This window comes from Jaculus jaculus, chromosome 5, assembly GCF_020740685.1.
Source record: "Jaculus jaculus isolate mJacJac1 chromosome 5, mJacJac1.mat.Y.cur, whole genome shotgun sequence".
NCBI classification, from domain to species: domain Eukaryota; kingdom Metazoa; phylum Chordata; class Mammalia; order Rodentia; family Dipodidae; genus Jaculus; species Jaculus jaculus.
Window position 1 is genome coordinate 80,360,545 of NC_059106.1, and position 27,623 is coordinate 80,388,167.

Genomic DNA, 27,623 nt, shown 5'->3' on the forward strand with positions numbered 1-27,623 from the left:
TCTACCTCCCCATTCCACACAGTCAGCCAATGTATGATGAGAGTTTTATTATCATGAGCATTAGAGAAACCTAGTATCTACTTAGAGGGATATAGCTGTTGGTAGAGGGTTTGCCCAGCATGTATGAAGCCCAGGGTTTGATTCCTAGCACCACATAAACCAGATGTGGTGGCACATGTTTGTAATCCCATCACTTAGAAGGTAGAAGCAAGAGGATCAGAAGTTCAAGATCATAGTTTAAAGCAAACCCTGTCTCAAAAAAAAAAAAAATGCTGCATCAATGAATAGCAAAAGAAGGCAGGAGAACATCACAACTGTGGGCCTCTTTTATGCCCAGGTGATGCGGATGACCTTATCAACCCTAAACTGGAGACGCAGGGAGATGGTGCGATGGTTGGTGACCTGTGCTACAGAAGTGGGTGAGTCTCCCACCTCCCTCTAACCCCAGGCAAGTTTCTAGGCCCCATTCTTGATAGAGGATGATGGATCTTTAGAGCTGTCATACTCGTATTTCCGATAGCCTGGGAAAGGATGAGGCTGCTGGTAGGAGAAGATGGCCTCTTTAGCCAACCCAAGCTCTGCCCTCACTGTTTGGACCAAATTCTGATGTCAGTGCACTCTGACTCTCTGCTCAGAGATGTGTCTGAAAAAATGAATTGTCAGCCACCCACATTCATGTCCTCCCTTTGTGGTTAGTATGCCCAGTGGTTTGATCCCAGTTTCTCTCTGTGCTTCTGAGAAACCCCAGGCAACTTGGAGGTTTGAGACCCCTTCTAGAGCCCAAAGTCTCAGCACAATGCTCTCCCCAGAGGCCCTATTTGCACTAGAGTCCCCAAGAGACCTGTGACCCCTGCCTTGGTTCTGCTGCTCTATCCTTGTGAGGGGCTGAGAGTACTGCAGAGACCTTCAACCCTGACCTGGGGAAGGAAGGGCTGGGAAGAGACCCCAAACAGGGTCTGGCTATCTGGGATGCTCCCCTTGCCCTGGTTTGCCTCAGATCTTCTCAAGGCTGCTGAGGAGGAGGGAGAACTCGACTCTGCAGGCCAAGTTCAGACCCCAAATGGTAATCTGGGCAGACCTGGATCAGGACCTGGATGGCCACTGCTGAGCTCAGGCTCTCCCTGACAGGTGTGCGGGCCCTGGTGAGCATCTTGCAGAGCTGGTACACACTCTTCACCCCCACCGAGGCTACTAGTATTGTAGCTGCCACAGCCGTATCCCACACCACTATCCTGCGCCTCAGTCTTGACTACCCACAGCGGGAGGAACTGGCCAGCTGTGCTCGCACGCTAGCCCTGCAGTGTGCTATGAAGGATCCACAGAGCTGTGCCTTGTCAGCCCTCACACTCTGTGAGAAAGACCACATTGCCTTTGAAGCAGCCTATCAGATTGCCATTGATGCCGCTGCTGGTGGTATGACCCATTCACAGCTGTTCACAATTGCCCGCTACATGGAGCTCCGTGGCTACCCGCTCCGTGCCTTCAAGCTGGCCTCACTGGCCATGAGCCATCTTAACCTGGCCTACAATCAGGATACTCACCCAGCCATCAATGATGTGCTCTGGGCTTGTGCCCTTAGCCACTCTCTGGGCAAGAATGAACTGGCAGCACTCATCCCCCTGGTAGTGAAAAGTGTGCACTGTGCCACAGTGCTCTCAGACATCCTGCGGCGTTGCACTGTGACGGCACCTGGCCTGGCTGGCATTCCAGGCCGCCGCAGCTCTGGAAAACTCATGTCCACTGACAAAGCTCCATTGCGTCAGCTACTGGACGCCACCATCAATGCCTATATCAACACTACACACTCACGCCTAACACATATCAGTCCCCGCCACTATGGTGAGTTCATTGAGTTTCTGAGCAAAGCTCGGGAGACCTTCCTGCTGCCCCAGGATGGTCACTTGCAGTTTGCCCAATTCATTGACAACCTCAAACAGATTTACAAAGGCAAGAAGAAGCTGATGCTGCTGGTTCGGGAGCGCTTTGGCTGAGAAAGCAGATAGCTTGCTGCCAGGGCAACCTGGGCTACCAGGTACTATGAATTCAGGCCGAGGACTGAAGCATTCATCCACCCTGAGAGGACTCTAAGCACCTGTGGCTTAGGCCGAAGACCACAGACCTAAGGATGGAAGAGCAAACTCTACCAACATACCTGCCTTGGCAAGCTTCTCACTATAACCCACTGTTCCTGGAGAAGCTAGGCCCTGCAGATCGATCAGAAGTCCCCACAACATGCCACCTCACGCCCCTATATCCTGCGTGTCCTGGCCACTGGCCCCTCACCCTTGGCAAACACAGAACACTGTTCCGTCTCAGGGATAGCTTAACCAGAGAAACAGAAGCATTTATGGTACTGTAAATATTATAGTATATGTGTTGCCTATTATTGTAAAATTGTAACTATTTGTAATTCTGATTCTGATTTCTTGGGCACTTGAAGTAGCTGAGCGTGGGAGGATAGGCTTGTTTTCTAAGGAGACTCACAATCATTTCTCAGGTTTCCCTTGCAGAGTGTGTGCTATTGGTAGTGGATGAGTAGGGGGCAGCAGGGAAGAAACAAGGGACAGTTAAAAGAAGTCCTGAGTCCTGTCTGTGCACAGACTCCAGCCTACAGACAGGGCATCAGTAGTCAAGTGGTCGGTGAGGGGCAGAGGTCAAGTCTGGGCTTAGAAATTTTGCCTCACAAAGCTGAGGACTCTGAAGCTCCTGTCCTTGCCTCACAGCCTCTCCACAAGCCTGATGAACACCAGAGTAACATGCAGGGAGAAGATGAAGGTCTAGGAAGCCACTGAGCTCATAATATACATACATCTGCTCTTATCACCTTTATGTTAGAGAGAATCTGGGTTCAAGTCCATGTGTATGTGTGTATATCTGTATAGCTAGGAACATTGGTCTGTGTGCATAGATGTATGTATGCATGCCTGCGTATCACACAAGTGATACACACTTGTGTCCATTACATACCATATGTGTAGGTTTCTGTGTTCACTGTTTCATTTGTGTATGCGTAATGATGCCTATCTGTGTAGTATATTCATGTCTACATATTTAGTGCATGTGTACCTAGCTACATGTGACGGCCTGTGTGTGATCTAAGAGAATGCCTGCTAACCATGGATCTGTGTCTTTCTATGTGTAACTAAGTTGTTTCTATATGTATGTATGTCAGTGTATTCACGTTTGAGGATCCACATGAATGTATGCCTTCTTTCTGCCAGTTCTCTCTTCCTCCATTCCTTTTTTTAAGTCTCACTAACTAAACATGTTCCCCTTCTCTGCCTCCTTTCTCTCACAAGCAAACTGTTAAGCACCACTGTCCCTCTGCCATAAGATTAGCTGCTTTAGCCCCCATTTTTCTTACCCATACTTGCTCCTTCCTCCCCCGACTTTCTACCTCAGACTTCCTCTGCCTACTTCGTGGTAATCCCAGTGGTTGCTGATTTAGAGGCTGAGGCTGGTATTCCTCTGGCCTTACCCTTCCTGATTTCTATCCCTAGTGAACAACCCTTGTCTTAGCCTTTGCTGACTTGCACAGTGTATCATGTTCCTGCTACCTTTGTTACCCCTATGCGTAGCCTGGAATTCCAATAGGAAGAAGCAAGGGCATTCAAAAGTCAATTGGATACCAGTGTCTTGGGTGTTTACTGTTTCATGTCTTAGTTCCTGAGTCGGGTGGGATTGGATAGGGAAGGGGTGGTATAGCTAGAATAAACTAAGGACCTTTCTGTCTGCTTTCTGTATGGAACACTGTCTTTTTTTTTTTTTTTAATCCCAAACTGACCAGTAAGTTGTATTTGCTGTTTGTGGCTACTAAAGTGTTGCTGTCCAGCCAAGGGCCCCTACAATGTCTCAGCCCAATGGGTTGGTAAAAAAAAAAAAGAGAGAGAGAGAGAGAAGCCACTCCCGTTTCTGTATCACAATTGCCCTTTTTTAGCAAGTGTGTGAACTCAGTGCTTTTCTATAAATAAATCACAGATCACAGAAAAGATCATTTTTCTAAATGCAGAAATTGTGTTCTCTCAGTAAATGAGGCCCTTCTCTTCCTCTTGCGTTGTTCTAGTTGGGACAAGGAGCTTGTTGAGCCTAAAGGGAGGTGTAGAGTGATGGATGAATTTATCACCACAAAAGACCCCTCCAGTGCTCAAAGGCACTGTAGAACCTTATCTTGGTACCATGATGAGCAGGATCCCAAAATACTGGGAAAATCAGCAGGTGTGTTCAGAAAACAATGCAGAGAGAACCTAAGTGCCAGATGGCCCTCTGGCTTCAGAGCCCTCTTGCCTTGGGGATAGACTAGCCTAAGGTTCCAATCCTAAACAATTAGCTCAGGGTCTTTGCATCCTTCCTACCCTTAGCGCCTAGATTCCATCTTCCTCTTCTCCATGCTGAAGTGTGAGGGTGCTTCTGTGCCCTCTCTGATATATCCTCTTCTTCCTCCTCTCCTCAGACACAAAGCCTTATTTTTATTTTGTAAGGACCCCATTTCTTCCTTTCTTTGTTTTTCTTCTTTTCTTTTCTTTTTTTTTTTCAGTAGGATTTCACTGTAGCCCAGGCTGACCTGGAATTCACAATGTAGTCACAGCGATCCTCCTACCTGTCTCCCAAGTGCTAGGATTAAAGGTGTGTACCTCCACACCCTGCACCCCACTTCTTTGTAAAGGCCACAGCCCCAACTGCTAGGGAAGCTCTACCCAACCCCATGGCACTTAGGGGCTTGAAGAGCTGAGAGCATGATGGCAATGTGAACGTGACATCTGTGCCTGTTCAATGATCCCTGAGCCCAGGGACTTGTAGGAGAGGATGCAGAGGAGGCCCCAGAGAAGGAGCAAAGTCTTAAGAAGGAACTGAGGAGCTGAAAATATGGCTTAGTAGTTAAGGCACTTGCCTACAAAGCCAAAGAACCCAGGTTTGATTCCCCAGTACCCACATAAAGATGCACAAGGTGGCACCAGTGTCTGGATTTCATTTGTAGTGGCTAGAGGCCCTTGGCACACCCATTCCCTCTCTCTGGAAGGAGGGAGGGAAGAAGGAAACTGAGGATAAGAAAAGATATATTTCACAAACAGAACAATGCAACAGACTCCAACTCTGTAACTTTTATTCTCCTGGAAATAACTTGTTTTAGTGGTACTTGAGAGAAAAGGTGGACACTTAATTCTGCCGCAGTAGACGTGAATGTTTATGCACAGCATCCACAAAGGCACCTACATGTTCTGGGTCCATGTCAGGGTAAAGTCCATGGCCAAGGTTGGCAATATAGCGCTGTGGCCCAAAGTCATCCAGCATCTGTTGCACCAGCCGCCCTATCTCCTCCTGGGGGACCAAGAGGACACTGTCCATAGGGAAGGTCAGAAACCCTTTAGTCTCCCTGTGTGTGATAGTGATACACATGGAGGTGTGCTTCCACACAGTGCTATTCATTCACTGATTCAACAGAACTTACTAATGCCTCATATGCACCAGGCACTAAGAAAATACAGATGAGCACTGGAGAGATGGCTTAGTGGTTATGGTACATGTCTGCAAAGCCTAAGGATCCAGATTCAATTCTCCAGGTCCCACATAAGCCAGATGCACATGGTAGCCCAAGTGTCTAGAGTTCATCTGCAATGGCTAAAGGCCCTGGCATGCCTATTCTCTCTCTCTCCCCTTCCTCCCTCCCTCCCTCCCTACCACCCCCCCCCTCGTCTCTAATAAGTAAATTGAAAAAAAGAAAAAGAGCTGGGCATGGTGGTGCATGCCTTTAATCCCAGCACTCAAGAGGCAGAGGTAGGAGGATCTCCATGAGTTCGAGGCCACCCTGAGACTCCATAGTGAATTCCAGGTCAGCCTGGGCTAGAATGAGACCCTACCTCAAAGGAAAGGAAAAGAAAAGAAAAGAAAAATGAGAATGGAGTATGGTGGCATATGTCCATAATATACTACATTGGAAGTGGAGGCAGAAGGATCAGGAGTTCAGGACCAGCCTGAGCTACATACTGAGTTGAGACCAGCCTCATGAGAGCTACATGAGACCCTATCTATAAACAAACAGACAAATGAACAAATAAAAACCCAACAGTTAATAAACTGCCAAAAAAATCAAAATTTAAAAAAAAATTCCTGGGCTGGAGAAATAGCTTAGTGGTTAAGCGCTTGCCTGTGGAGCCTAACACATATGGGCCCAATTATTACCTCAGATGCATACAAAGCACAGGGGTCCAGGTTGCCCTGCAAGGTCACCATCTTCCCCACACGTTCCCTGAAAGCACAGCCAGTGTCAAGTTCTGCATATTTGGTGATTGCACTCCCTCTACCTCAACCTCTGGGGTCCACTCCTCCCTCACTCACCGAGCTTTCTTTGGGGTCACTGTCCAGTCAATCCCAACCACCTCATAGCCAGCCTGGGCCAGCTCTTCCAAGGCAAAATGTCCATCCTTAGCAAATATAATCTGCAGGAAAAGAGCAAAATGCCTTGCTTGGCCATTCTTGGCTGCACTTCTGCTGCCCTCCAGTGGTCACTTCAGCTCATGTAGGAATTAACCCTGAAAGTTCTACAGACCACATTCATTCAACCTATCCCAATACTCACCATGGGCACTGGTGCCAAGCCTGCTTCCTGAAGCCCAGCCTTCACTCGCTTGGCCACATCTCGGATGTAGGGCAGTGCAAACTTGCTGAACAGCTCTGAGCCAAGATGCCCTGCGTGGGATTCAAAGAGCTGCAACGCCTGTAGTCATTGTTGGTGGAGAGAAATACATAACACAGGGGAATACTTCAGGCTCCATGTACATATTGTACTTTAATTCTCCCCAAGTGACTCTAAACCTTGATACTTCCTGAACCTGTAAACCTGGTTCCAGTCAAAAAGCTTTGCCTTCTCCAATCCCAGCACTAGCTTGGTCTTCAAACACTCAGAACATTAAGCTCCACCCATCCTGCCCTTACCAGTATCAGGATGAGCTTAGCTACTCCAGCCAGATCAGTGGAGGACAAGCTAATACCCCTGCCCTCACCAGTTTAGGAAACCATTGCCTTATAAACAAAACTTTAGCCTATTTGTCCCTATGGACTCACCTGGGCACCAGCAGCCACTTGTCCTACTAAATATGGGACCAGAGCATCAGTGAGGATGCGAAGCAGCTTGTGACTGGCCTGAGGTCTCTGGTAGAGCCAGCGTTTGGCCTGAGCCATGGTGCTTGAGCTGCCACCCTCAATCATGTATGTCATCAGAGTCCACTGCGGAAAGATACGAAGATGTCACAGCACAGAGGCTTTCCCCTGTCTGTACCAGACTTGCCAGAGAGCTCTCCTCATGCCTCAATCCCTGCAGTCCCACCTTACCGGGGCACCAGCAAAGCCAATCAGTGGCACACGCCCAGCTAGCTTTTGTCGGGTTAGTGTGATGGCCTGGAACACATAGCCCAACTCTGAGGCCACTGCTGCTGGATCCCGAAGATGCTCTAGGTCCCGCTCTTCTCTTAATGGTTCTGGAAAGCTGGGTCCTTTGCCAGGTATCATGGTCACCTCCATGCCCAGTGCCTGAAGGGGTATAAAACAATTGAGTCTATAACCTGAAACTGCAGAAGGACATGTTCTGTTCAGCCCATGCCAGGAGAAAAGAAATGAAAAGAAGAATAAATTTCAGCCAAATTCCATCTCTTTAATTTTTCCTTTTTTCCAGTTAAAGATAAGTAGTTATCCCGAACCTTGTCAGGACTATAGGATTCCCCAAGAGTTCTTTTTTTTTTTTTTCTTTCATCATATTCCAGTATCAGGATTGAGTGTGTACCTGGGGTACAACAAGGATGTCCGAGAAGATAATGGCAGCATCCAGAGGGAAGCGCCGCAGGGGCTGTAGGGAGTAGGAGGAAATGGGTTGCTAGGAGGCCCACTGAGGACATAGGTCTCCCCCCCCCCCCTTCTGTGGACTCCTCACCTGCAGAGTCAGCTCACAGCAGGCTTCGGGGGAGCGACAGGTGCTGAAAAAGTCCTGGGAAGCCCTGGTTTCCCTAAATTCTGCAGACAGGAGAGGCAACACAGGACTCAACCTTGAGGCCCTTCACAATCCTCACCTGCCCCTAGGAAACATTTTACCTTCTAAGAGTTTCAAGTTTTATCTAGACCTCGAACCCTGAACCTGACCCTGACCTGGTAAGTAGCGGCCTGCCTGCCGCATACACCAAACGGGAGTGTAGTCTGTTTCCTCTCCCCAGGCTGCTCGCAGGAACGTGTCATTCTTCAGCTCCGGAAAACTCTGCGCTCTGGCGATCAGGTGAAGGGTTAGGGTAGGTAAGTGTCAGTATGCTAAGCTGGGGTTTGGGAAAGGCATTGGTTCAGTCAGGCACCGCTATCTGCCTCCTCCAGGCCAGCTTGCAAACTGGCTTCCCACCCACTCCACCTCCTCTATCAGATGGCGCACAAGACCAGAAGGGCTCCCGAGGGGCCTCTTCACTACACATAACCCAACTTTCCCAAACTAAAGAAACTGGAGGGGCCAGCACAGTGGCGCAAGCCTTTAATCCTAGCACTTGGGAGCAGCCACCTTGAGAATACAGAATAAATTCCAGGTCAGCCTGGGCTAGAGTGAGACCCTACCTCGAAAAAACAAAAAGAAGAAAGAAAAGAAACTGGAGAGGTACGGGGCAAGGTGGAACGGAAGACTACCTAGTAAGGATAAGGATAGTTTGTGGGAGGGAATCACTGGAATAAGGAACCTCAGGAATGGGGCCGCCAGTGGGCTGGTTCCGAGGCTGGGGAGAGCCCCAAGATGAGAATTAGTAAAAAAAAAAAAAAAAAAAAAAAAATCAGATTTGATGATAACCAGATGCTAGTTAGACGTTCGGGTCCATCCCCTAAAAGAATGCCTGGGGACAGCAGGGCGCGGTGGCGCGCGCCTTTAATTCCAGCACTTGGGAGGCAGAGGTAGGAGGATCACCGTGAATTCAAGGCTACTGAAACTACACAGTAAACACCAGGTCAGCCTGGGTTAGAAGGAAACCTTACCTCGAGAAACAAACAAACAAAAAAAAGCCTGGGGGACTCGGTCCTGGGCGTTTGGGAATCCATGATTGGAAGATTCGGGATCCCAGCGCCCTGGGTTTGTCTTGGGAGACCACCAGGAAAATAGGAGTGTAAGCACCGATTCCTGAGAACAAGAAAGCAAGCTAGCAACACTGCGCACGCAGCAGAGAACTCACCGCAACCCGTTGGCCTCCATGGTAAACTGTAACGGAGAGCACTGTCATCACTTTAATCTGAATCCCAGCCTGCCCCCCACCCCAGGCCCCGCCCCTTCCTGGAGAGAACCCAGGGTGTAGCCATGTTGAAGATCACGTGACCTCACGGGTGACAGCCCTTGGGGCTGTCCTTGATGCTGCCTGCAGGACCCAGACAAATTTTCACCGTAAACTACCCTGTTGCGACGCCTCAAAGAAATCACTTCTCCATACATCTTAAGATGGCGCGAGGGATTTGGTCTCATCTGACGGGCTCAGCCCAACTCTCCCTTTCACTCTCCATGATTCTAACAGTGTTATCCACCAAACAGCTAAGGAGGCCACTAGTTTGTATCTGGAACTTTGTACATCTACATTACCTACTAACAGCTGGAATAGTGGTAGGTGCAGAGGTTAGACTGCTAAGCAAGACAAACCCTGCCATTAAGGAACTGCAGACTGCCGGTCTGATGGGGAAACCAAATTCGGTAATGACATTGAAGCGGATAGTAATCATTAGCGTCCTGGGATTGCGAGTAACGGGATCTATCTAGAATGACTCACGCCTCCTGTCATTCACAAGGAGACAGGTCATTCTCCCAAATATTCTAGCCACGCTGCCTCTAGGATAGGTAGTCCAATTCATTTCAGAAGATTTCTCCTGGTTGTAATATTCACTGGGAGCCGGGAGGCAAATTAGGAGGCCGGGGCGCAGGGGAAAAAATGGATGTTGCAACGATCCACAAGATAGATAGCATGATAGCTTGGACAAAAGTAGCAACAGTGGAGACAAAAATAGCGAACCAGATGCGGTGGAATTTGCCTGTAATCCTGTCAACTGGGAAAATGGCTCAGGGGTATAACAAGTTCGAGACCAGCCTAGGTTTATTTAGTGAGACCCTGTCTCGGAGGAGGGGGCGGAGAAGCATCGGGGAGGGTGACAGGGAGAGTGGTCAGGGAGAAACCACTCACGTGGCGTCTGGTTGGATGGGGCGGGGCACAAGGGGAGGTAACGACGTTCAGTGCAAGCGTTTGCGCCCACACGGCAGAAGTGCAGTGTGCACTTAGTCCAAAACCTACGGCAAAGGTTGGCCGGAGGCGGGGCCGGGCGTGGTGGGACGCTCTGTCAGGTCCGGGCCGCAGCTGCCGGCGGCCGCTGGGCTCCGGGTCTCCCTCCCGTGGGTTCCTTCGCCATGGCGAGCCCCGGCCCGGCCGCGGCGCTCGAGTCCCCGCGGCAGCTGCTGGGCCGCGTGCGCTTCCTGGCGGAGGCCGCACGGAGCCTCCGCGCGGGGCTGCCGTTGCCGGCGGCGCTGGCTTTCGTGCCGCGAGAGGTGCTCTACAAGCTGTACAAGGACCCCGCGGGACCGTCGCGCGTGTTGCTGCCGGTGTGGGAGGCAGAGGGCCTGGGACTGCGCGTGGGTGTCGCGGGCCCGGTCCCGGGGACGGGCTCCGTACCGCTCCGCGCCGCCCGCGACAGCATCGAGCTCCGGCGCGGCGCCTGCGTGCGCACCACCGGCGAAGAGCTGTGCAACGGCCACGGGCTCTGGGTGAAGCTGACCAAGGTGCGCCCCGGCCTGCTCGCTGCCACCCCCTTCCCTGCCCCACAGTGAGCGGGCGTTGCTTTCGGTGCTCTTTGCCCTGGGGCTGGGCACGTCCCTGATGGCTGTCCCCGTGGGGCGCGTCCCTGCAGGAGCAGCTGACCGAACACCTAGGGGACTGCGGACTGGACGAAGGCTGGCTGCTGGTGTGCCGCCCGGCGGAGGGCGGGGCCCGCCTGGTACCCATCGACACCCCGGACCACCTCCAGCGGCAGCAGCAGCTCTTCGGTGTGGACTACCGGCCGGTACTCAGGTCCTGCCATTGAAGGGAATGGGACTTGCTGTCAAGATAGTCAGGGTTTGGAAACCCAACCCAAGCCCAAAGTCTGGGTGGTGGAAAGAATTCAAGTGGAGGCGGGGTTAAGAGCAGGAAGTTGTGCCCATGCACCCCCCCCCCGCTCCTCCCCCCCCTCCCGGCCCCCCTCCCCCTCCCCCCCCCTCCCCCGCCACACACGCACACCGGGAACTTCAGGAAGGTTGGGTTAGAACTCTGGAGAAGGCTCTGCGTCCTGCAGACGGCCTCTCCTGCTCCCCACTCATACCTCCTCAAACACCCCACTCTGCCCACAGATGGGAACAGGTGGTGGACCTGACATACTCACACCGCCTTGGGTCGAGGCCTCAGCCAGCAGAGGCTTACACAGAAGCTGTACAAAGGCTACTGTGAGTGAGCTGGAATGGGATGGGTTGGAGGGAGCCCGTCCAGGCCCGGGGCCCAACCTAATTAGAGGTTTGGGATTGCTTAGCTATGTGCCCCCAACATGGACCTATGAGTGCGACGAGGACCTGATCCACTTCCTGTACGACCACCTGGGCAAAGAAGATGAGAACCTGGGTAGCGTGAAGCAGTATGTGGAGAGCATAGACGTTTCCTCCTACACGGTGGGTGCTGGGATTCCTCGCCTTCTGAAGCAGGATAGTATTCATTAGCCTCAAGGTGAGATCCAAAGCATCCATCTCCAAACTAGGACCAACCTAGAATCACCACAGACCACACGCGCTCAGCTCTCCTTAAGTCTTACGGAAATCCCCAGACACCCACCTACCCCTATATGTTGTCCTTGTAGGCCAACTTTGCTAAGCCCCTGGCCCAAAACACATACCCAGTGTAAAAGTGACCCCACCTCTCCGTCCCTCCCTCAGGAGGAATTTAATGTGTCCTGCCTGACAGACAGCAATGCAGATACCTACTGGGAGAGCGATGGGTCCCAGTGCCAACACTGGGTTCGGCTTACCATGAAGAAGGGCACTATTGTCAAGTGAGCTGGCTCTCGGTGGGACTGGGTAGGTGAGCCATATGCCTAGGAGTGCATAGAAACCCACCCAGGTCCATTTTCTGATGCCTCAGGAAGCTGCTACTCACGGTGGACACCACAGATGACAACTTCATGCCTAAGCGGGTGGTGGTTTATGGGGGTGAAGGAGACAACCTAAAGAAGCTGAGTGACGTGAGCATTGACGAGTGAGCAAACTGGCCTGGGGGGGTAAGGTGGGCATGACCTTAGCAACGAGGCCAAGCCCGGCTTGGATGCCTAAATTCTAGTGGGACCCCAGAAATCCATACACCTGTGAGGACAGGGTTATCTAAAGTGCCTCACCCCTGTCTCCTCAGAACCCTAATTGGAGATGTCTGTGTCTTGGAAGACATGACAGTCCACCTCCCAATCATCGAAATCCGCATCGTGGAGTGTCGAGGTGGGGCTCAAAGCTATAAAAGGCCGGGGGAGTCTCAAAGTGTAGATAAGGGCAAGCTGACAGTGTGTGAGGAGAGAGGAAGATAAATTTGGAATTACGGTAAAAGTAATGGTTACCTTTAGAATTTGAAGCTATGGCAGGTGTAATCAAGTGTAGAGTATAAGTGGGCCTTAAAGTCACAGAGGTGGTGGGGTTTACCTGGAAGAGGAACTGAATTGAGACAGTCATCCCAAGACTGTACACATGGACAGAGGAACCAGCAAATAATATGTAAATACCAGAGCCAGGTAATAGAATATCTCAAAGGTCTCAAGATTCTAGTGATTAAGAATGACAAAATGCCAAGCATTAAAGAGCTATTCCCATATCTAAGGGCCATGAAAGTAGCAGGTATAGTAAATGACCTCACATTGTTCCCTTCCCCCAGATGATGGGATTGATGTTCGTCTTCGAGGGGTCAAGATCAAGTCATCTAGACAGCGTGAACTAGGCTTGAATGCAGACCTATTCCAGCCAGCCAGTCTAGTGCGATATCCACGCCTGGAAGGCACTGACCCAGAAGTACTGTACCGCAGAGCTGTCCTCCTGCAGAGGTGGTTATGGTCTGCAGGCCTCTCTCTTTCTCTCTGAGCTTTGGGGCTCCACATAGTGGAGGCCCCAAGGTCTTGTAGTTGAAGCTGTTACGCTTCAAGGACCAGAGCAGCCCTGGGGCCCTCCCTTCTCTCCCTGTGTGTTGAAGAAGTGGGAGTCTTACACCCATGCCAAACGCTAGCGGCATTTATCTTTACCTACTATCCCAGATTTATCAAGATCCTAGACAGTGTTCTGCACCACTTGGTACCTGCATGGGACCACACTTTGGGCACCTTCAATGAGATTAAGGTGAGCCTGGTTCCCCCTTTCCGTTCATGTGCTTTTCAGTCTTCAGGAGAGAGCTCCTAAGACCTACTCTAGAGCTAGAACTCTACTGGTTCTGGAAGCCAGGAAGAAAGCCAGACAGAAATTGTCAGTATTTTGAGCTTGGGGCCGTCTCCCAGGTGAGTGCAGGGAACGTAGAAGATGGGGGAAGAGAAAACAGCCCGGGCAAGACAGCATGCATGAAATGCGCACACTGAATGCTACCAGCATCTCCATGTAATTTGAGAAAAGAATGTAGGTGAGTGTGACGTGGGGTGCACTGGGAGATTGTAGGCAGGAGGGAGCATCTGCTACCCACGCTCCTTGACTGTCACTCTATGAAGCAGGGACTTTGTCCCAAGGCAGTGGAGCAATTGAAAAGATTGTAAGACGATGTTAGATGTTTGTTGTTTTTTTTGTAAATGTCTTACTCATTTATTTACAAAGAGAGTGGGCTGGAGACATGGCTTAGCAATTAAGGCATTTGCCTATGAAGCCAAAGGACACAGATTCTGTTCCTTAGGACCCACGTAAGCCAGATGCACAAGGTGGCACATGTGTCTAGAGTTCCTTTACAGTGGCTGACGGCCCTGGCATGGCCATTCTTTCCATCTGCCTCTTCATCTCTCAAACAATTGAAATAAAAAATTAAAATATTTTACAAGAAGAGAGAGAGAATGGGTGAGCCAGGGCCTCTAGCCACTGCAAACAAACTCAGGATGCATGCACCACTTTTTTTTTTTTCTTTTTGTTTTTTCAAGGTAGGGTCTCACTCTAGCCCAGGCTGACCTGGAATTCACTATGGAGTCTCAGGGTGGCCTCAAACTCATGGCAGTCCTCCTACCTCTGCCCCCCGATTGCTGGGATTAAAAGTGTGTGCCATCACGCCCGGCGCATGCACCACTTTGTATCTGGCTTTATGTGGTTACTGGAGAAATGAACCCAAGTCATTAGGCTTTGCGTGCAAATGCCTTACCCACTGAGCCATCTCTCCATCCCACCCCTGTTTGTTGTTTTAGAAAGCTTCTAGGAGGGCTGGAAGGATGGCTTAGTGGTTAAGGCATTTGCCTGCAAAGCCAAAGGATCCTGGTTCAATTCCCCAGGACCCAGTAAGCTAGATGCACAAGGTGGTACATGCATCTGGAGTTCATTTGCAGTGGCTGGAGGCCCTGGTGCACAAGTATTTAAAAAAAAAAAAAAAAAAAAAAAAAGCTTCTAGTAGGAAAAGAAAAAAAGGCTTCTGTTCTGGGAGAGCTTTACCCCTTGTCTCCCTCTCCCTCATGGCAGGAGCTTTCTTAACTTCCTCCTCTTTCCTTCTCTTAATTGAATAGTCTCTCTAAACCTTTAAAAAAAAAAAAAAGCAGAAAGAAAGAAAGAAAAGCATCTGAGGCTTGGGGAGATAGATCAGTCAGTAAAATATTTGCTTCTCAAGCAAAAGGACCTGAGTTTGATCTCTCCAGTGCCTATGTTAAAATGTACCTGCAGGGCTAGAGAGATTGCTCAGCAGTTAAAGGCACTTTCTTGCAAAGCCTGATGGCCTGGGTTTGATGCTCCAGTACTTATATAAATCCAGCGATATGTCTGAAGTATCCCAGCACTTGGTGGGAGGCTGAGGTAGGAGGATCGCTGTGAGTTCAAGGCCAGCTGAGACTACATAGTGAATTCCACATCAGCCTGGACTAAGGCAAGGCCTTACCTTCAAAAGTCAAAAGCCAAAAGCCAAAAAGTAAATAAATAAATAAAAGAAAAGAAAAGGGGGGAGGGAGGGTATTACCATGGGATATTTTTATAATCATGGAAAATGTTAATAAAAATTGAAAAAAAGAAAAAAAGTACCTATAACTCCAGTGCTGGGGATGCAGAAATAGGAAGATCCCTGGGGCTTGCTGGCCAGCCATTCTAGCTAGTTGGTGAGCTCCAGGCCAATAAAAGACTCTGTCTCAAAGGAAGTGGACATTGGGCTGGGTAGATAGATAGCTTAGTGATGTAACTCCTACCTTAAATGTGTGAAGTCCTAGGTTTAGTCCCCAGTACCACAGGAAAAAAAAAAATCAAAGGAAGTGGGCAGTGTTCCTGAGGATGACACCCAAGGTTGTCTCTGGCCTTCACACCCTCATATACACACATACATCCACGCACACACAAATACACCTGCAGGGGAAGGAAGGAGTGGTAAATGTGTCTGCAGTTTGTTTACTGTGGCCACAGGCCCCGGCACTCTTTCTCACTCTCTCTCTCCCTGCTTAAAAATAAATAAAAATTTTCAAGTTAGGGTCTTGCTCTAGCCTAGGGTGACCTGAACTTCACGCTGTAGTCTCAGGGTGGCCTCAAACACAGCAATCCTTCTACCTCAACCTCCCAAGTGCTGGGATGAAAGGAGTGTACCACCATGCCTATCCAGCCAAAAAAACCAAAATTATACATATATATATTGTCATATATAATATACAGAAATATGTTTTAAGAAGGAAAGCCAGGCATAGAGGAATACACCTTTCATCCTAGCAATGAGAAGGCAGAAGTAGGAGGATCACTGAGTTTGAGACCAGCCTGGGACTACAGATAAAGTGCCAGATCAGCCTTGGGCTAGAGTGAGACCCTTCCTTGAGAAAAAAGAAAAAATATGAAATGAAATGAAATGAAATGAAATGAAATGAAATGAAATGAAATGAAATGAAATGAAATGAAATGAAATGAAATGAAAAAAGTCCCTTAGGGCTGGAGAGATGGTTTAGCAGTTAAGGCACTTGCCTGGGAAGCCTATGGACCCAGGTTTGATTCCCCAGTACCCACATAAGCCAGATACACAAGGTGGTGCATGTGTCTGGAGTTTGTTTGCAGTGGCTAGAGGCCCTGGTGTGCCTATTCTCTCTCGATCTGTCCCTATCTCTCAAATAAATAAAGTACTTTTTCTTTAATGTTGCTGGGTGTGGTGGTGCATGCCTTTAATCCCAGCACTCACTCAGGAGGCAGAGGTAGGAGGATCACCGTTGAGTTCAAGGCCACCCTGAGACTACATAGTGAATTCCAGGTCAGCCTGGGCTAGAGCAAGACCCTACCTCAAAACCTCCAACCCCCCACCACAAGAAAAAAAGCCTCCTCTAAGCTTTGCATGGTGGCACACACCTTTAATCCCAGCACTCAGGTGGCAGAGGTAGGAGGATGACTGTGGGTTCAAGGCCAGCCTGAGACTAGTTCATAGGGAAATCCAGGTCAGCCTCACACCAGGGAGACTCTACCTTGAAAAACAAAAACAAGTTTCCTAGTAGCTGGGCTAAGGAAGAGTCTAGAGGCAAGAACAGGATGGGCTAGGCTTGGCCTGGAATAGTCCAGGCATAAAGGAAGGTTCCAGGGATAGTCAAAAGCTGACTGCCCACTGATTATGCTCTGGTTGTCTTTCCTCACCAGCAAGTGAAACAGTTCCTTTTGCTGTCGCGCCAGCGGCCCAGCCTGGTGACCCAGTGCCTGCGAGACTCAGAAAGCAGCAAGCCCAGCTTCATGCCACGCCTGTATATCAACCGCCGCCTTGCTATGGAACACCGGGCCTGCCCCTCTCGAGACCCTGCCTGCAAGAATGCAGTCTTCACTCAGGTCTGGACCACCTAGGTTAGACTGAGGGAGGGTCAGTAGAGGACCCGGGGTTGAGCCAAGAGGGACTTGAGCAAAGTCTAGGCGAGAATAGGGAGAGGTGTTAAAACAGACTTCTCTACAACTCCAACCCATCCCCATTTCCCCACGTCCCCAGGTTTACGAAGGCCTCAAGCCCTCTGACAAGTATGAAAAGCCCCTGGATTACAGGTACAGCATGAGGGTAAGGGACTTACCCAGAGCACACTGATCCTACCAACCTTCCCCATTTTACCATTGTAGTCATTTTTCTGGCTGGTTTCTTGGCTGGTAAATGTGCCTAAGGCCTGGTCCAGCATGAGGACAGAGATCCATCCTTCCTTACAGATGGCCCATGCGCTATGATCAGTGGTGGGAATGTAAATTCATTGCAGAAGGCATCATTGACCAAGGTAAGGTCTTGCAGGAGGATAACATGGGTCTGCTTGTTGTCCTAATGGAGTGCTAGAGGCTTCTGGGATTACCAACTAACAAAGATAGGAAGCCTGCATATTACCCCCTTATTGGGGGCTGGGCCCTTGGCTGCCCAGCTAAGGGGATCTGTCATTTCAGGGGGTGGTTTCCGGGATAGCCTGGCAGATATGTCAGAAGAGCTGTGCCCTAGCTCAGCCGACACCCCTGTGCCTCTGCCCTTCTTTGTGCGCACAGCCAACCAGGTAATCATCTCCCCACCTACCACTGAATTTCTACTATACTATCTCTGCAAACCCCTCAGATTCTAGCTCTGAAGGTGCAGTGGAGGGACTAAGTTTCCTGCTGCAGCCTCTGAACAGACAGAAAGGAAGAGCTCCTGTACATTGGGAGGGATCATGCTGGGGAACCAATAGGAGATTTCTGGAATGCTTGGGGTAGGAAAGTAGAGTCTGGCCCTTGCTGTGCTGATAGTTCTGTCTTCGTGGCAGGGCAATGGTACTGGTGAGGCACGGGACATGTATGTGCCCAACCCCTCTTGCCGAGACTTTGCCAAGTATGAGTGGATCGGACAGCTGATGGGGGCTGCTCTTCGGGGTAAAGAGTTCCTGGTGAGTTTTCTGGTCTGCTTTCCCGTCAGATCAGCCTCGCCCCTGGATGAAAGGCCAGCAAACCTGGGCATCTCACAGTAAAAAGACAGTAATGTTTGTCACACAGGTCCTGGCTTTGCCTGGGTTCGTGTGGAAGCAGCTCTCTGGTGAGGAGGTGAGCTGGAGCAAGGACTTCCCAGCTGTGGACTCTGTGCTGGTGAGTAGTGCCTGGATCTAGTGTTTCCTCTGCCAGCTCCTTTTCCTTTTACTATGCACATGTTCCCTCTCCAGTCCCATCAACTTCCATGGCTTCAACTACTATCTATCTCCGGTAATACTTAATATCCTGGCCCCCTGCTCCAGGCTTTCTCCTCAGCCTGAGGCCATATGTGCATCCTGAACATGGCTCTCATGATGGCACACTTGGGCCTTGGGACCAGCACACTTGTCATTCTTCTCCCCAGCCACTGCCTTCTTGGGCTCCACCTTCAGAGTAGCACCACCATCCACCCTTCTCCATGCCAAAGGCCTTCTTTTTGCCCCTCCCCCCTCTGTGTGTGTGGGGGGGGGGTATAAGTACTTGCATGTGAACTTGCCTGTCATGACTGGAGTAGATATTCTACTCCATTGCTCTTCTGCTGGTCTTATTTTGAGCCAGCGACTCTTTTCACTAATTCTGACGCTTGCAGGACTCCAGTGATCTTCAGATCTCTGATGCCTGAGTCTTTACTCCCCTATGGAACTGGAGTTACAGGCACACATGGCCATGCTCAGCTATTCTTCCTATAGGATCTGGAATTGAACTCTGGCCATCTCATGCTTGCTGAGGCAATGCACTTAACAGCTAAGCCATCTCTCCAGCGCCTCACCACCTTTTTTTAAAAAAATGTTTTATTTATTTAGATATTTGAGACAGAGAGGCATATTGAGACAGAATGGGTGTACCAGGGCTTCTAGCCACTACATACACCACCTTGTGCATCTGGCCTTATGTGGGTACTGGGGAATTGAACCTGCATCCTTTGGCTTTGTAGGCAAGCGCTTCAACAGCTAAGCCATCTGCCCAGCCCCTTTTTGTTATTTTTTTTCAAGGTAGGATCTCACTCTAGCCCAGGCTGACCTAGAATTCACTATGTAGTCTCAGGATGGCCTTGAACTTACTGCAGTCCTCTTAACTCTGATCCCCAGTACTGAGATCAAAGGCATGAGCCACCATGCTCTGCTATTTATTTATTTTTAATATTTTATTTGTGGCTGGAGAGCTGGCTTTGTGATTAAGGCATTTGCCTGCAAAGCCAAAGGACCCAGGTTTGATTCCCCAGGACCCACATAAGCCAGATGCACAAAGTGACACATGTGTCTGGAGTTTGCAGTGGCCCTGGTGTGCCTATTCTCTCCCTCTCCTTCTCTCTTTCTCTTTCTCTCCCTCTGCTTTTTCCTCTCCCTCTCCTTCTCTCTTTCTCTTTCTCTCCCTCTGCTTTTTCCTCTCCCTCTCCTTCTCTTAAATAAATAAAAAGTAAATATTTTATTTATTTGAGAGAAAGAAAGAGGCATAACTCCTGATCTTCCTGCTTTTACTTTCAGAAGGCTGAGATTATAGGTATACTCCACCATGCCTGGCTTAGGGTCATCCTTCATTCTTCCTCCTTCCTCTGGGGAAGTCTGGTATTTGATTAGGTCTCTCTCTGGACGGTCTTTTTCCCCTGTCGTACTACTCTTCCCATGGTTCAGGCCACCTTTCTTTCTGTCCCAATCATATATTACTTTGCCCATACTTGCATTCTCATCCATCTGTCACAAAGCTGCCAGAGAACTTTCTTGTATTATCTTTGTTTAAACTTTTTTGTTTTGTTTTGTTTTTTTGAGGTAGGGTCTTGCTCTAGCCCAGGCTGACCTGGAATGCACTATGTAGTCTCAAGGTAGCCTGAACTCAAGGTGAATCCTCCTACCTCTGCCTCCCCAAGTGCTGGGATTAAAGGCATATACCACCACACCCAGTTGTTTAAACTTTTGATGGCTTTTCTCTGGGCTAAGGACAGTGCAGACTCTATAAAGTCTACTTGGTTCACATTCAGGCTCCAGCCAAACATCCCTCAGGCTTTTTTGAACTATGTCCTGACTTCCTTGTGGCCTAGCCATCATTTGGGTCTCAGGCCAGATGCTGTCTCCTGCAGAGTGCCTTCCCTAGCCTCAAAGACTGGTCAAGTACCAGGACCCCCATGTCAGCCCTCTCACTTCCTTTCCAGGCCTGCCTGTGGACTGTCGTGCCTGACCACCTCCCTGCTTCCCTGTGAATCTCTTCAGGAAAGACAGAGACAGTCTCCCCATTGAGAAGCTAATATCCCTGCCTCTCCCCAACCCTCAGGTGAAGCTCCTGGAAGTGATGGAAGGAATGGACAAGGAGACCTTTGAATTCAAGTTTGGGAAAGAGCTAACATTCACCACTGTACTAAGTGACCAACAGGTGGTGGAGCTGATTCCTGGGGGCACAGGCATCGTGGTGGGATATGAGGACCGTTTTCGTTTCATCCAACTGGTGCAGAAGGCACGTCTAGAGGAGAGCAAGGAACAGGTAGTGCCAGCCTCCAGCCTAATAGGCCACCTTTACCAGTCCTAGGAACTCTGCCCCCCACCATAACTGTGCCCCACATTCCTACTGCTCAGTGGGTGCAGAGATGCCTCCTCCCGCCAATGTAAGCTGAGAGCACTGCCCTTTCTACCATCCAGGCCTTCTCCCTCTTCTCCAGGTGGCAGCCATGCAGGCAGGTCTGCTCAAGGTGGTGCCCCAGGCTGTCCTAGATTTGCTGACCTGGCAAGAGTTGGAGAAGAAGGTGTGCGGGGACCCAGAGGTCACTGTGGATGCTCTGCGTAAGCTCAGTGAGTTCTAGGTGATGGGACAGTTAACCTTAAGGATTGGGGCTTAACGAATGGGCAGGGTGAAACTTAACGAATGAATTCTGATCTTGTCCCCGCCAGCTCGGTTTGAGGACTTTGAGCCATCTGACACCCGAGTACAGTATTTTTGGGAGGCCCTGAACAATTTCACCAATGGTCAGTAGATGGCAGAGTGATGTTTACATTTGGACAAGGATTATGGGATTAAAGAGGCAGAGTAGAAGTTATAGACCCTCCTTCACCCACAGAGCACAAGCTAATTTCTTTCTCCTCCACTCAGAGGACCGAAGCCGTTTCTTGCGCTTTGTCACAGGCCGCAGCCGCCTACCAGCACGGATCTACATTTACCCAGACAAATTAGGGTGAGTGAGTACAGACAGGAGGACCTAGTGCCCCCCCACCCACACATGCCCCTACAACTCACTACTTTGGCCCCTCAAAATCCCCAGGTATGAGACCACAGATGCGCTGCCCGAGTCTTCCACCTGCTCCAGCACCCTCTTCCTCCCACACTATGCCAGGTGGGTTTTCCTAATCTCAAGCCTGGCTGGGGGGTAATGACATCCTCAGTGCGGAAGGACCTCTCGCCGTGAAGTGTACCCCTGGGAATGGTGGGAGAACCTGACTGAACCACACTCTGTCCCCTACAGTGCCAAGGTGTGCGAGGAGAAGCTGCGCTATGCTGCCTACAACTGCGTGGCCATTGACACCGACATGAGCCCCTGGGAAGAGTGAGGCAGTGAAGCACCCAACTGTCCTTCCCCAGACCAACACACCTTCCTGGTTTGGGTCTGTAACCCTGAAGGGAGGTGATGTGTTCAAAAAACCCTCAGTGCAGTGGTCCTGCTCCTGGGCGCAGGCGGAGCGGGAGCCCTGAGTTGACACTGGTGATCCAGCCCTACAGACCCACGAGCCCTACTGTGCTGGGGAACACTTCCCAACGCGTGTAGCCTGTGTGCGAAGGAGCCTTCCACAAGCCAGCACGAGCTGCCAGGCCAAAGCTACTTGAAGGGAGCCACCTAGCTCCCCACCCTATGAACTTTGATTCCATTTTTGGTTCCTCCTGTTTTCTCCTCTTGTGGCTTCAGCCATGGCTCAAAAATTGGAAAATCTTGTGGGATGATGTATATTCTTCCTTAAGCAAGGAACCAAGATTAGAGTAATAGTCATCGTCTTTAGTCGCCTACCCCCAAAATGAAGCCTCATCTCCTTCCCTTGCCTCCTGGCTTTTCTTTCCTCCCCCTCTATACCAGAGCTGTGAGCCTTGACCCTGCTCTGAATCAGTCTCAACCAACAAAGTGCCGCCACCTCCTCTGGCTCAGAACCCACATTCACTCAACGTGCTGTCTTTGTCACCACCCCATGCTCACGTCTGCATCACCTCCTGCTGGACGTCTTTCACCCCCAAGATTTTGCACAGCTTAAGGACAATGATGTCCTCCCAAATTTCAATAGCTCCCCTTTACTCTAAAATAAAGGCTAGACTTTAAACTTGTTCCTAGGGCTGTGCACAGCCCTCCCTGCCCCAGCCCTTCTTGAGGCACAATGACACTCCTTCAACAGAAGGCCTTGCAGATAGAAAGATGAATAAATGGTTGAGTTCGTTCCTTAGAATGTGTTTTCTGGATTCTGGGATCTGTGTTTGTTGAGCTCCCTGCTAAACTCATGGAGGAGCACCTAGAGAATTTGCTATCCTACAAGAACCTTCTGTAACTCCTGCCCTGTTGGTAGCACAGTGGTGTGCTTAATGGGTGGGGCCTCTCAGTGACCAGAAAGGAAGACAAAAGGCTGTTTGTCACACTGTGGGGTGGGTGTGCTGATTCAGAGCTTGAAAGCCATCTCCTGAAGTCAATTAAGCAGAAGAATGCCACATCATAGGTTGAACCTTGAATGAAGATTTTGACACAGTAGGAGCAGCAACATCACTATTGTCCCTCCCCTCTGGTCCCCAGTTGCCGCCCAGCTAAGGCACTGAGATCTCCTTTCTGGCATAGCCAACGCTGCCCCCAGCCCCCACCGCCAGGAGCCAGACAGCCCTCTAGAAATCCATGAGGGTAGTTGTCCTTGGTTTCCAGGTGTAATGTGAGACAGGTCTCTCAACTCTTGCTTATCGTGTCCTGTGCCCTCTTGGTATCACACTACCACTGCTGCCCATGAGAAGTTCCTTTCAGTTCCCTTTCTCTCTGTCTCTGCTTGCAAATAAATAAATATAAAAAGATTTTTTAAAAGAAAAACCTTTTTTTTTATTAGAGAGAGAGACTGGGTGCACCAGATCCTCCAGCCACTGCAAACGAACTCCAGACTCATGTACCACCTTGTGCATCTGACTTACATAGGTCCTGTGGTTTTGCAGGCAAGTGCCTCAATTGCTAAGCCATCTCTCCAGCCCTAACTTTGAACTCTTGTCTCCACCTCTCAAGTGCTAGTATTATAAACATGAGCCTGCACACCCAGTTTGTGCAATGTTGGTCATTGAACCCAGGGCTATGTGCATGCTAGGCAAACACAGTACCAACTGAGCTACAGCCCTAGCCCCACAGAGCGAGTACGTTAAGGAATTACATAAACAACTTTTTGTTTGGTTTTTCAAGGTAGGGTCCCACTGTAGCCCAGGCTGACCTGGAATTTACTATGTAGTCTCAGGGTGTCCTTGAACTCGGTGATCCTCCTACCTCTGCCTCCCGAGTGCTGGGATTAAAGGTGTGCGCCACCACACTCAGCTCTACATAAACAACTTTTGAGAACATTTGTGTATGTGCTATAGTGCTGTAAAGGACAAGGGAAGAGAGCTGGGTGTGGTGGCGTACACCTTTAATCCTATCACTTAGGAGGCAGAGGTAGGAGGATTGCCATGAGTTCAAGGCCACCATGAGATTACACAGTGAATTCGAGGTCAGCCAGGGGTAGAGTGAAATCCCTACCTACCTCAAAAATCCAGGGGACAGGGAAATATATATATGCCAGGCTTAGGGTGTAGTATTGTACACCTTTAGTCCTAGCACTTGGGAGGCAGAGGTAAGAGGACAGAATAAATTCAAGGCCACCATGAGACTACATAGTGAATTCCAGGTCAGCCTGAGCTAAAGTGAGATCCTACCTTGAAAAACCAAAAAGAAAAAAAAAGAAAGAAAAGAAAAGAAAAACATAACAAAGCCAGGAGTGGTGGTACATGTTTTTAATCCTAGCACTCAGGAGGCAGAGGTAGGAGGATTGCTATAGTTCAAGGCCAGCCTGGGACTACAGAGCAAGTTCTAGGTTAACTGGGGCTAGAGTGAGACCCTATCTCAATAAAAAATCTAAAAGTTGGGCTGAAGAGATGGCTTGGCAGTTAAAGCACTTGCTGGCAAAGCCAAAGAATCCAGATTCAATTCCCCAGGACCCACGTAAGCCAGATGTACAAGGTGGCACATGCGTCTGAGTTTGTTTGCAGTGGTTGGAGGCCCTAGTGCCCATTCTCTATCTGTCCCTTCCTTCTTTCCTTCCTTCCTTCCTTCCTTCCTTCCTTCCTTCCTTCCCTCCCTCCTTCCTTCCCTCCTTCCTTCTTTCCTTCTTTCCTTCTTTCCTTCCTTCCTTCCTTCCTTCCTTCCTTCCTTCCTTCCCTCCCTCCCTCCCTCCTTCCTTCCTTCCTTCCTTCCTTCCTTCCTTCCTTCCTTCCTTCCTTCCTTCCTTCCTTCCTTCCTTCCCTCCTTCCTTCCTCTCTCTCTAGTAAATAAATTACATAAAAAGAAATCCAAAAGAAAACAGCCTGGGGACTGGAGACATGGCTTAGCAGTTAAGGCATTTGCCTACAAAGCCAAAGGAGCCAGGTTCGATTCCCCAGGACCCACGTTAGCTAGATGCACAAGGGGCACACATGTCTGGAGTTCGTTTGCTGTGGCTAGAGGCCCTTGCATGCCTATTCTGTCTCCCTCTCCCTCCCTCTTTCTCTGTCAAATAAATAAAAATAAATTTTTTTTTTAAAAAAAAGAAAGAAAACAGTTTGGGATGGTTCTAAACAAAGGGGCCCAATGAAATGCTAAATTCATAGGCAGAGTATTTGACACAACAGCCCCCTGAGAACCTTGTTGAGTCTTGCGCTGTAATTAAAAATTTTTTTAATTATTTATTTATTTACTTGAGAGAGAGAGAATGTGTGTGTGCACCTAGGCATCCGGCCACTGCAAACTCCAAATGCATGCCCTACTTTGTGCATCTAGCTCACATGGGTCTTGGGAAATTGAACCTGGGTCCTTTGGCTTTGCAGGCAAGTGCCTTAACTGCTAAGCCATCTTTCCAGCCCTGGTGCTATAATTTTTTTCGAGGCAGCTCCTCAGGTAGCCCAGACTAGCCTCAAATTCACTATATTGCAGAGGCTGGCTTTAAATTCTTGATTCTTTTACCTCCACCTCCCAAGTGGTGAGATAACAGGCCTGTAGTACTACTATGCAAAGGCTCCTATGTTATAATTTGATATTCTGAAAATGGTATGATAGTTTTATTTTTATTGCCTTATTTACTATACTCAGTCATTATTTTTCTATTTTTAAATTGAGAACTTTTAAAGTTTTATTTATTTATTTTGGGGTTTTTTGAATTAAGGTCTTACTCTAGCCCAGGCTGACTTGGAATTCACACTTTATTCTCAGGGCGGCCTCAAACTCACAGCAATCCTCCTTCGCCGCCTCCCAAGTGCTGGGATTAAAGGCATGTGCCACCACGCCTGGCTGCTATATTTATTTATTTGAGAGAGAGAGAGGCAGTTGGAGAGAATGGGCATACTAGGGTCTCCAGCAGCTACAAAGTCCAGACGCATGCACCACGCTGTGCATCTGGCTTACGTGGGACTCGAACATGAGTCCTTTGACTTTGTAGGCAAGCATCTTAACCACTAACTCATCTCTCCAGCCCTTTTTAAACTTTAAAAAAAAAAAAAACTAATGTTACAATTTATTCCAGGGCTGGAGAGATGGCTTAGCAGTTAAGCGTTTGCCTGTGAAGCCTAAGGACCCTGGTTCGAGGCTTGACTCCCCAGGACCCACGTTAACCAGATGCACAAGGGGGCACACGCATCTGGAGTTTGTTTGCAGTGGCTGGAGGCCCTGGCATGTCCATTCTCTCCCTCCCTCTCTCCCTATCTCTCTCTCTCTCTCTCCCTCTTTCTCTCTCTGTCACTCTCAAATAAATAAAAATAGAATAGAATTTATTTCATTTTCATGATTACAGACATTAATAGGGCACAGTAGACAGATAAAAGCTAGCACCTTTCCCACATCTGCATCTGACCAGAGGCAGCATTTTCCCTTTTGAATGATGTGCAGATTAGCTTGAGTTGAAAACTGGCAGCAGCAGGTCTTTGTAATGAAGGTGCTTCTTCTTTGGCAACCAAGCATGGTAAGTGTGAGCCGTGCTGTGAATGCTGAAGTGGTCATCAGACTCCTCAGGTTAAGGCAGGCACTGTTAAAAGCTTCCTCTCCTTCACTAACACAGGCAACCAGCAATCAACTATTACCACACAAAAATAAAACCATGCTCCCATTGATTAGAACTGTAGTGCCTGGGCTCCTTTTAAGAGCATTAGCTTCCTGAGAGGAAAAAGAGGTCCTAACCGACTGCTCTCATGGACAATGACCCCCGTAGAGTGTACCTAAGGTCCTTTGCAGCAAAAATCAGATCACATTGGCCAGTTCATCATTACTTATATACAAGGTGTGTTAAAAGCTGATTAAAGACCATGTATTACAATCATAATCCAAAGAAATTGTTCAGTTTTAGCACATTTCTGCAAGTGAGAAATCATCTCAAAGCAAGAGTGACAGTTTATCTTTTAGAAGGAAAATCCAGAAGGCAGAAACAAAAATCCCAAACTCATCAAATTCCATGTCTATCTTCATAGCCTTTGTTGACAAAACCCAGAGTCCTTTCTGTTCCTAATGTGAGGAATCCATCTTCAAGGTCAAGAAGAGTTTTCAGGCTTATCTTTGACATGGCCCATGAACTCCAGTCCTTCAATAGGAATCTCTTTCTCCTTTACTGCTTTCTGAACACACTGCTGGTAGCTCTTGAAGAGGTCGGTGCACGGGTCTCCAGAGCCGTCCCCTTTCAGGAACTTCTCGGCAAACCAGTGATTGAAACACTGGTCGTACTCGCGCTTCATGTCTGTGCAAGCCTCCCCAACGCTGTTCATGGCGAGGCCTAAACTGTTTTTTTCAAGGCAGGGTTCCCCTCTAGCCCAGGCTGACATGGAATTCACTATGTAGTCTCAGGGTGAACTTGAACTCAAGGTGATCCTATCTCTGCCTCCCAAGTGCTGGGATTAAAGGTGTGCACCACCACACCTGGCCCCTTTTAAACATCTTATTGACAACTTCCTTAAGTATAAATAGTAAACCATGATAAGTCCCTCCTACCACCTTCATTTTTCCCCTCCACTGAATCCCTTCTTTCCAATTAGTCTCTCTTCTATTTTGATGTTATCTTTTCCTCCTATTATGAGGGTCTTATGTAGATAGTATCAGGCACTGTGAGGACGTGGATATCCAGGCCATTTTGTGTCTGGACAAGTGCACTGTAAGCAGTCCTACTCTGCCCTTAGCTCCTCTTACTTTTTTTTTATTTGTTTGTTTTTGTTTTTTTGGTTTTTTTTTTTTGAGGTGAGGTCTCTCTCTAACTCAGACTGAATATGTAGTCTCAGGGTGGCCTCGAACTCCAGGCAATCCTCCTACCGCTGCTTC

The 27,623-nt window shown here is 49.1% G+C and overlaps 4 protein-coding genes across 5 annotated transcripts in view; 2 read left to right on the plus strand and 2 right to left on the minus strand.

The window, feature by feature from the left end:
• Zswim5 (zinc finger SWIM-type containing 5) overlaps window positions 1–3,903 on the plus strand; it is a 188,695-nt gene extending 184,792 nt beyond the window's left edge. The window contains exons 13-14 of the mRNA XM_045149577.1: window positions 338–419; window positions 1,129–3,903. Of these exons, the coding sequence (XP_045005512.1) occupies window positions 338–419; window positions 1,129–1,991 (945 nt within the window). The 3' untranslated portion in view covers window positions 1,992–3,903. The remainder of the gene's footprint in view (window positions 1–337; window positions 420–1,128) is intronic.
• Window positions 3,904–5,084: 1,181 nt separating this feature from the next.
• Window positions 5,085–9,267, minus strand: Urod (uroporphyrinogen decarboxylase). 2 transcript variants are annotated; one of them, XM_004670504.3, is made up of 10 exons: window positions 9,183–9,267; window positions 8,134–8,246; window positions 7,922–8,001; window positions 7,775–7,837; window positions 7,327–7,524; window positions 7,060–7,221; window positions 6,575–6,712; window positions 6,334–6,434; window positions 6,178–6,244; window positions 5,085–5,316 (listed from the first exon to the last, which is right to left on the minus strand). In XM_004670504.3, the coding sequence occupies exons 1-10, from the start codon at window positions 9,200–9,202 to the stop codon at window positions 5,155–5,157; spliced, it is 1,104 nt and encodes a 367-aa protein (XP_004670561.1). In that variant the 5' UTR covers window positions 9,203–9,267; the 3' UTR covers window positions 5,085–5,154. The 2 variants fall into 2 exon arrangements, with proteins under 2 accessions (XP_004670561.1, XP_045005697.1); XM_045149762.1 differs by lacking the exon at window positions 7,775–7,837 and having other exon boundaries at window positions 9,183–9,229.
• Window positions 9,268–10,393: 1,126 nt separating this feature from the next.
• Hectd3 (HECT domain E3 ubiquitin protein ligase 3) lies at window positions 10,394–22,524 on the plus strand. Its single transcript, XM_004670506.2, has 21 exons — window positions 10,394–10,762; window positions 10,891–11,051; window positions 11,369–11,461; window positions 11,545–11,680; window positions 11,942–12,057; window positions 12,147–12,260; window positions 12,411–12,493; window positions 12,921–13,086; window positions 13,294–13,375; window positions 16,799–16,981; window positions 17,136–17,188; window positions 17,345–17,409; window positions 17,570–17,673; window positions 17,920–18,039; window positions 18,146–18,235; window positions 20,384–20,590; window positions 20,766–20,895; window positions 20,995–21,069; window positions 21,194–21,275; window positions 21,363–21,434; window positions 21,564–22,524. Exons 1-21 carry the CDS (start codon window positions 10,394–10,396, stop codon window positions 21,646–21,648), a joined length of 2,586 nt encoding a protein of 861 aa, XP_004670563.2. The 3' UTR covers window positions 21,649–22,524.
• Window positions 22,525–26,845: 4,321 nt separating this feature from the next.
• On the minus strand, window positions 26,846–27,076 carry LOC101602182 (TP53-regulated inhibitor of apoptosis 1-like). Its single transcript, XM_045148820.1, has one exon. The coding sequence runs from the start codon at window positions 27,074–27,076 to the stop codon at window positions 26,846–26,848; it is 231 nt and encodes a 76-aa protein (XP_045004755.1).
• Window positions 27,077–27,623: the final 547 nt, after the last annotated feature.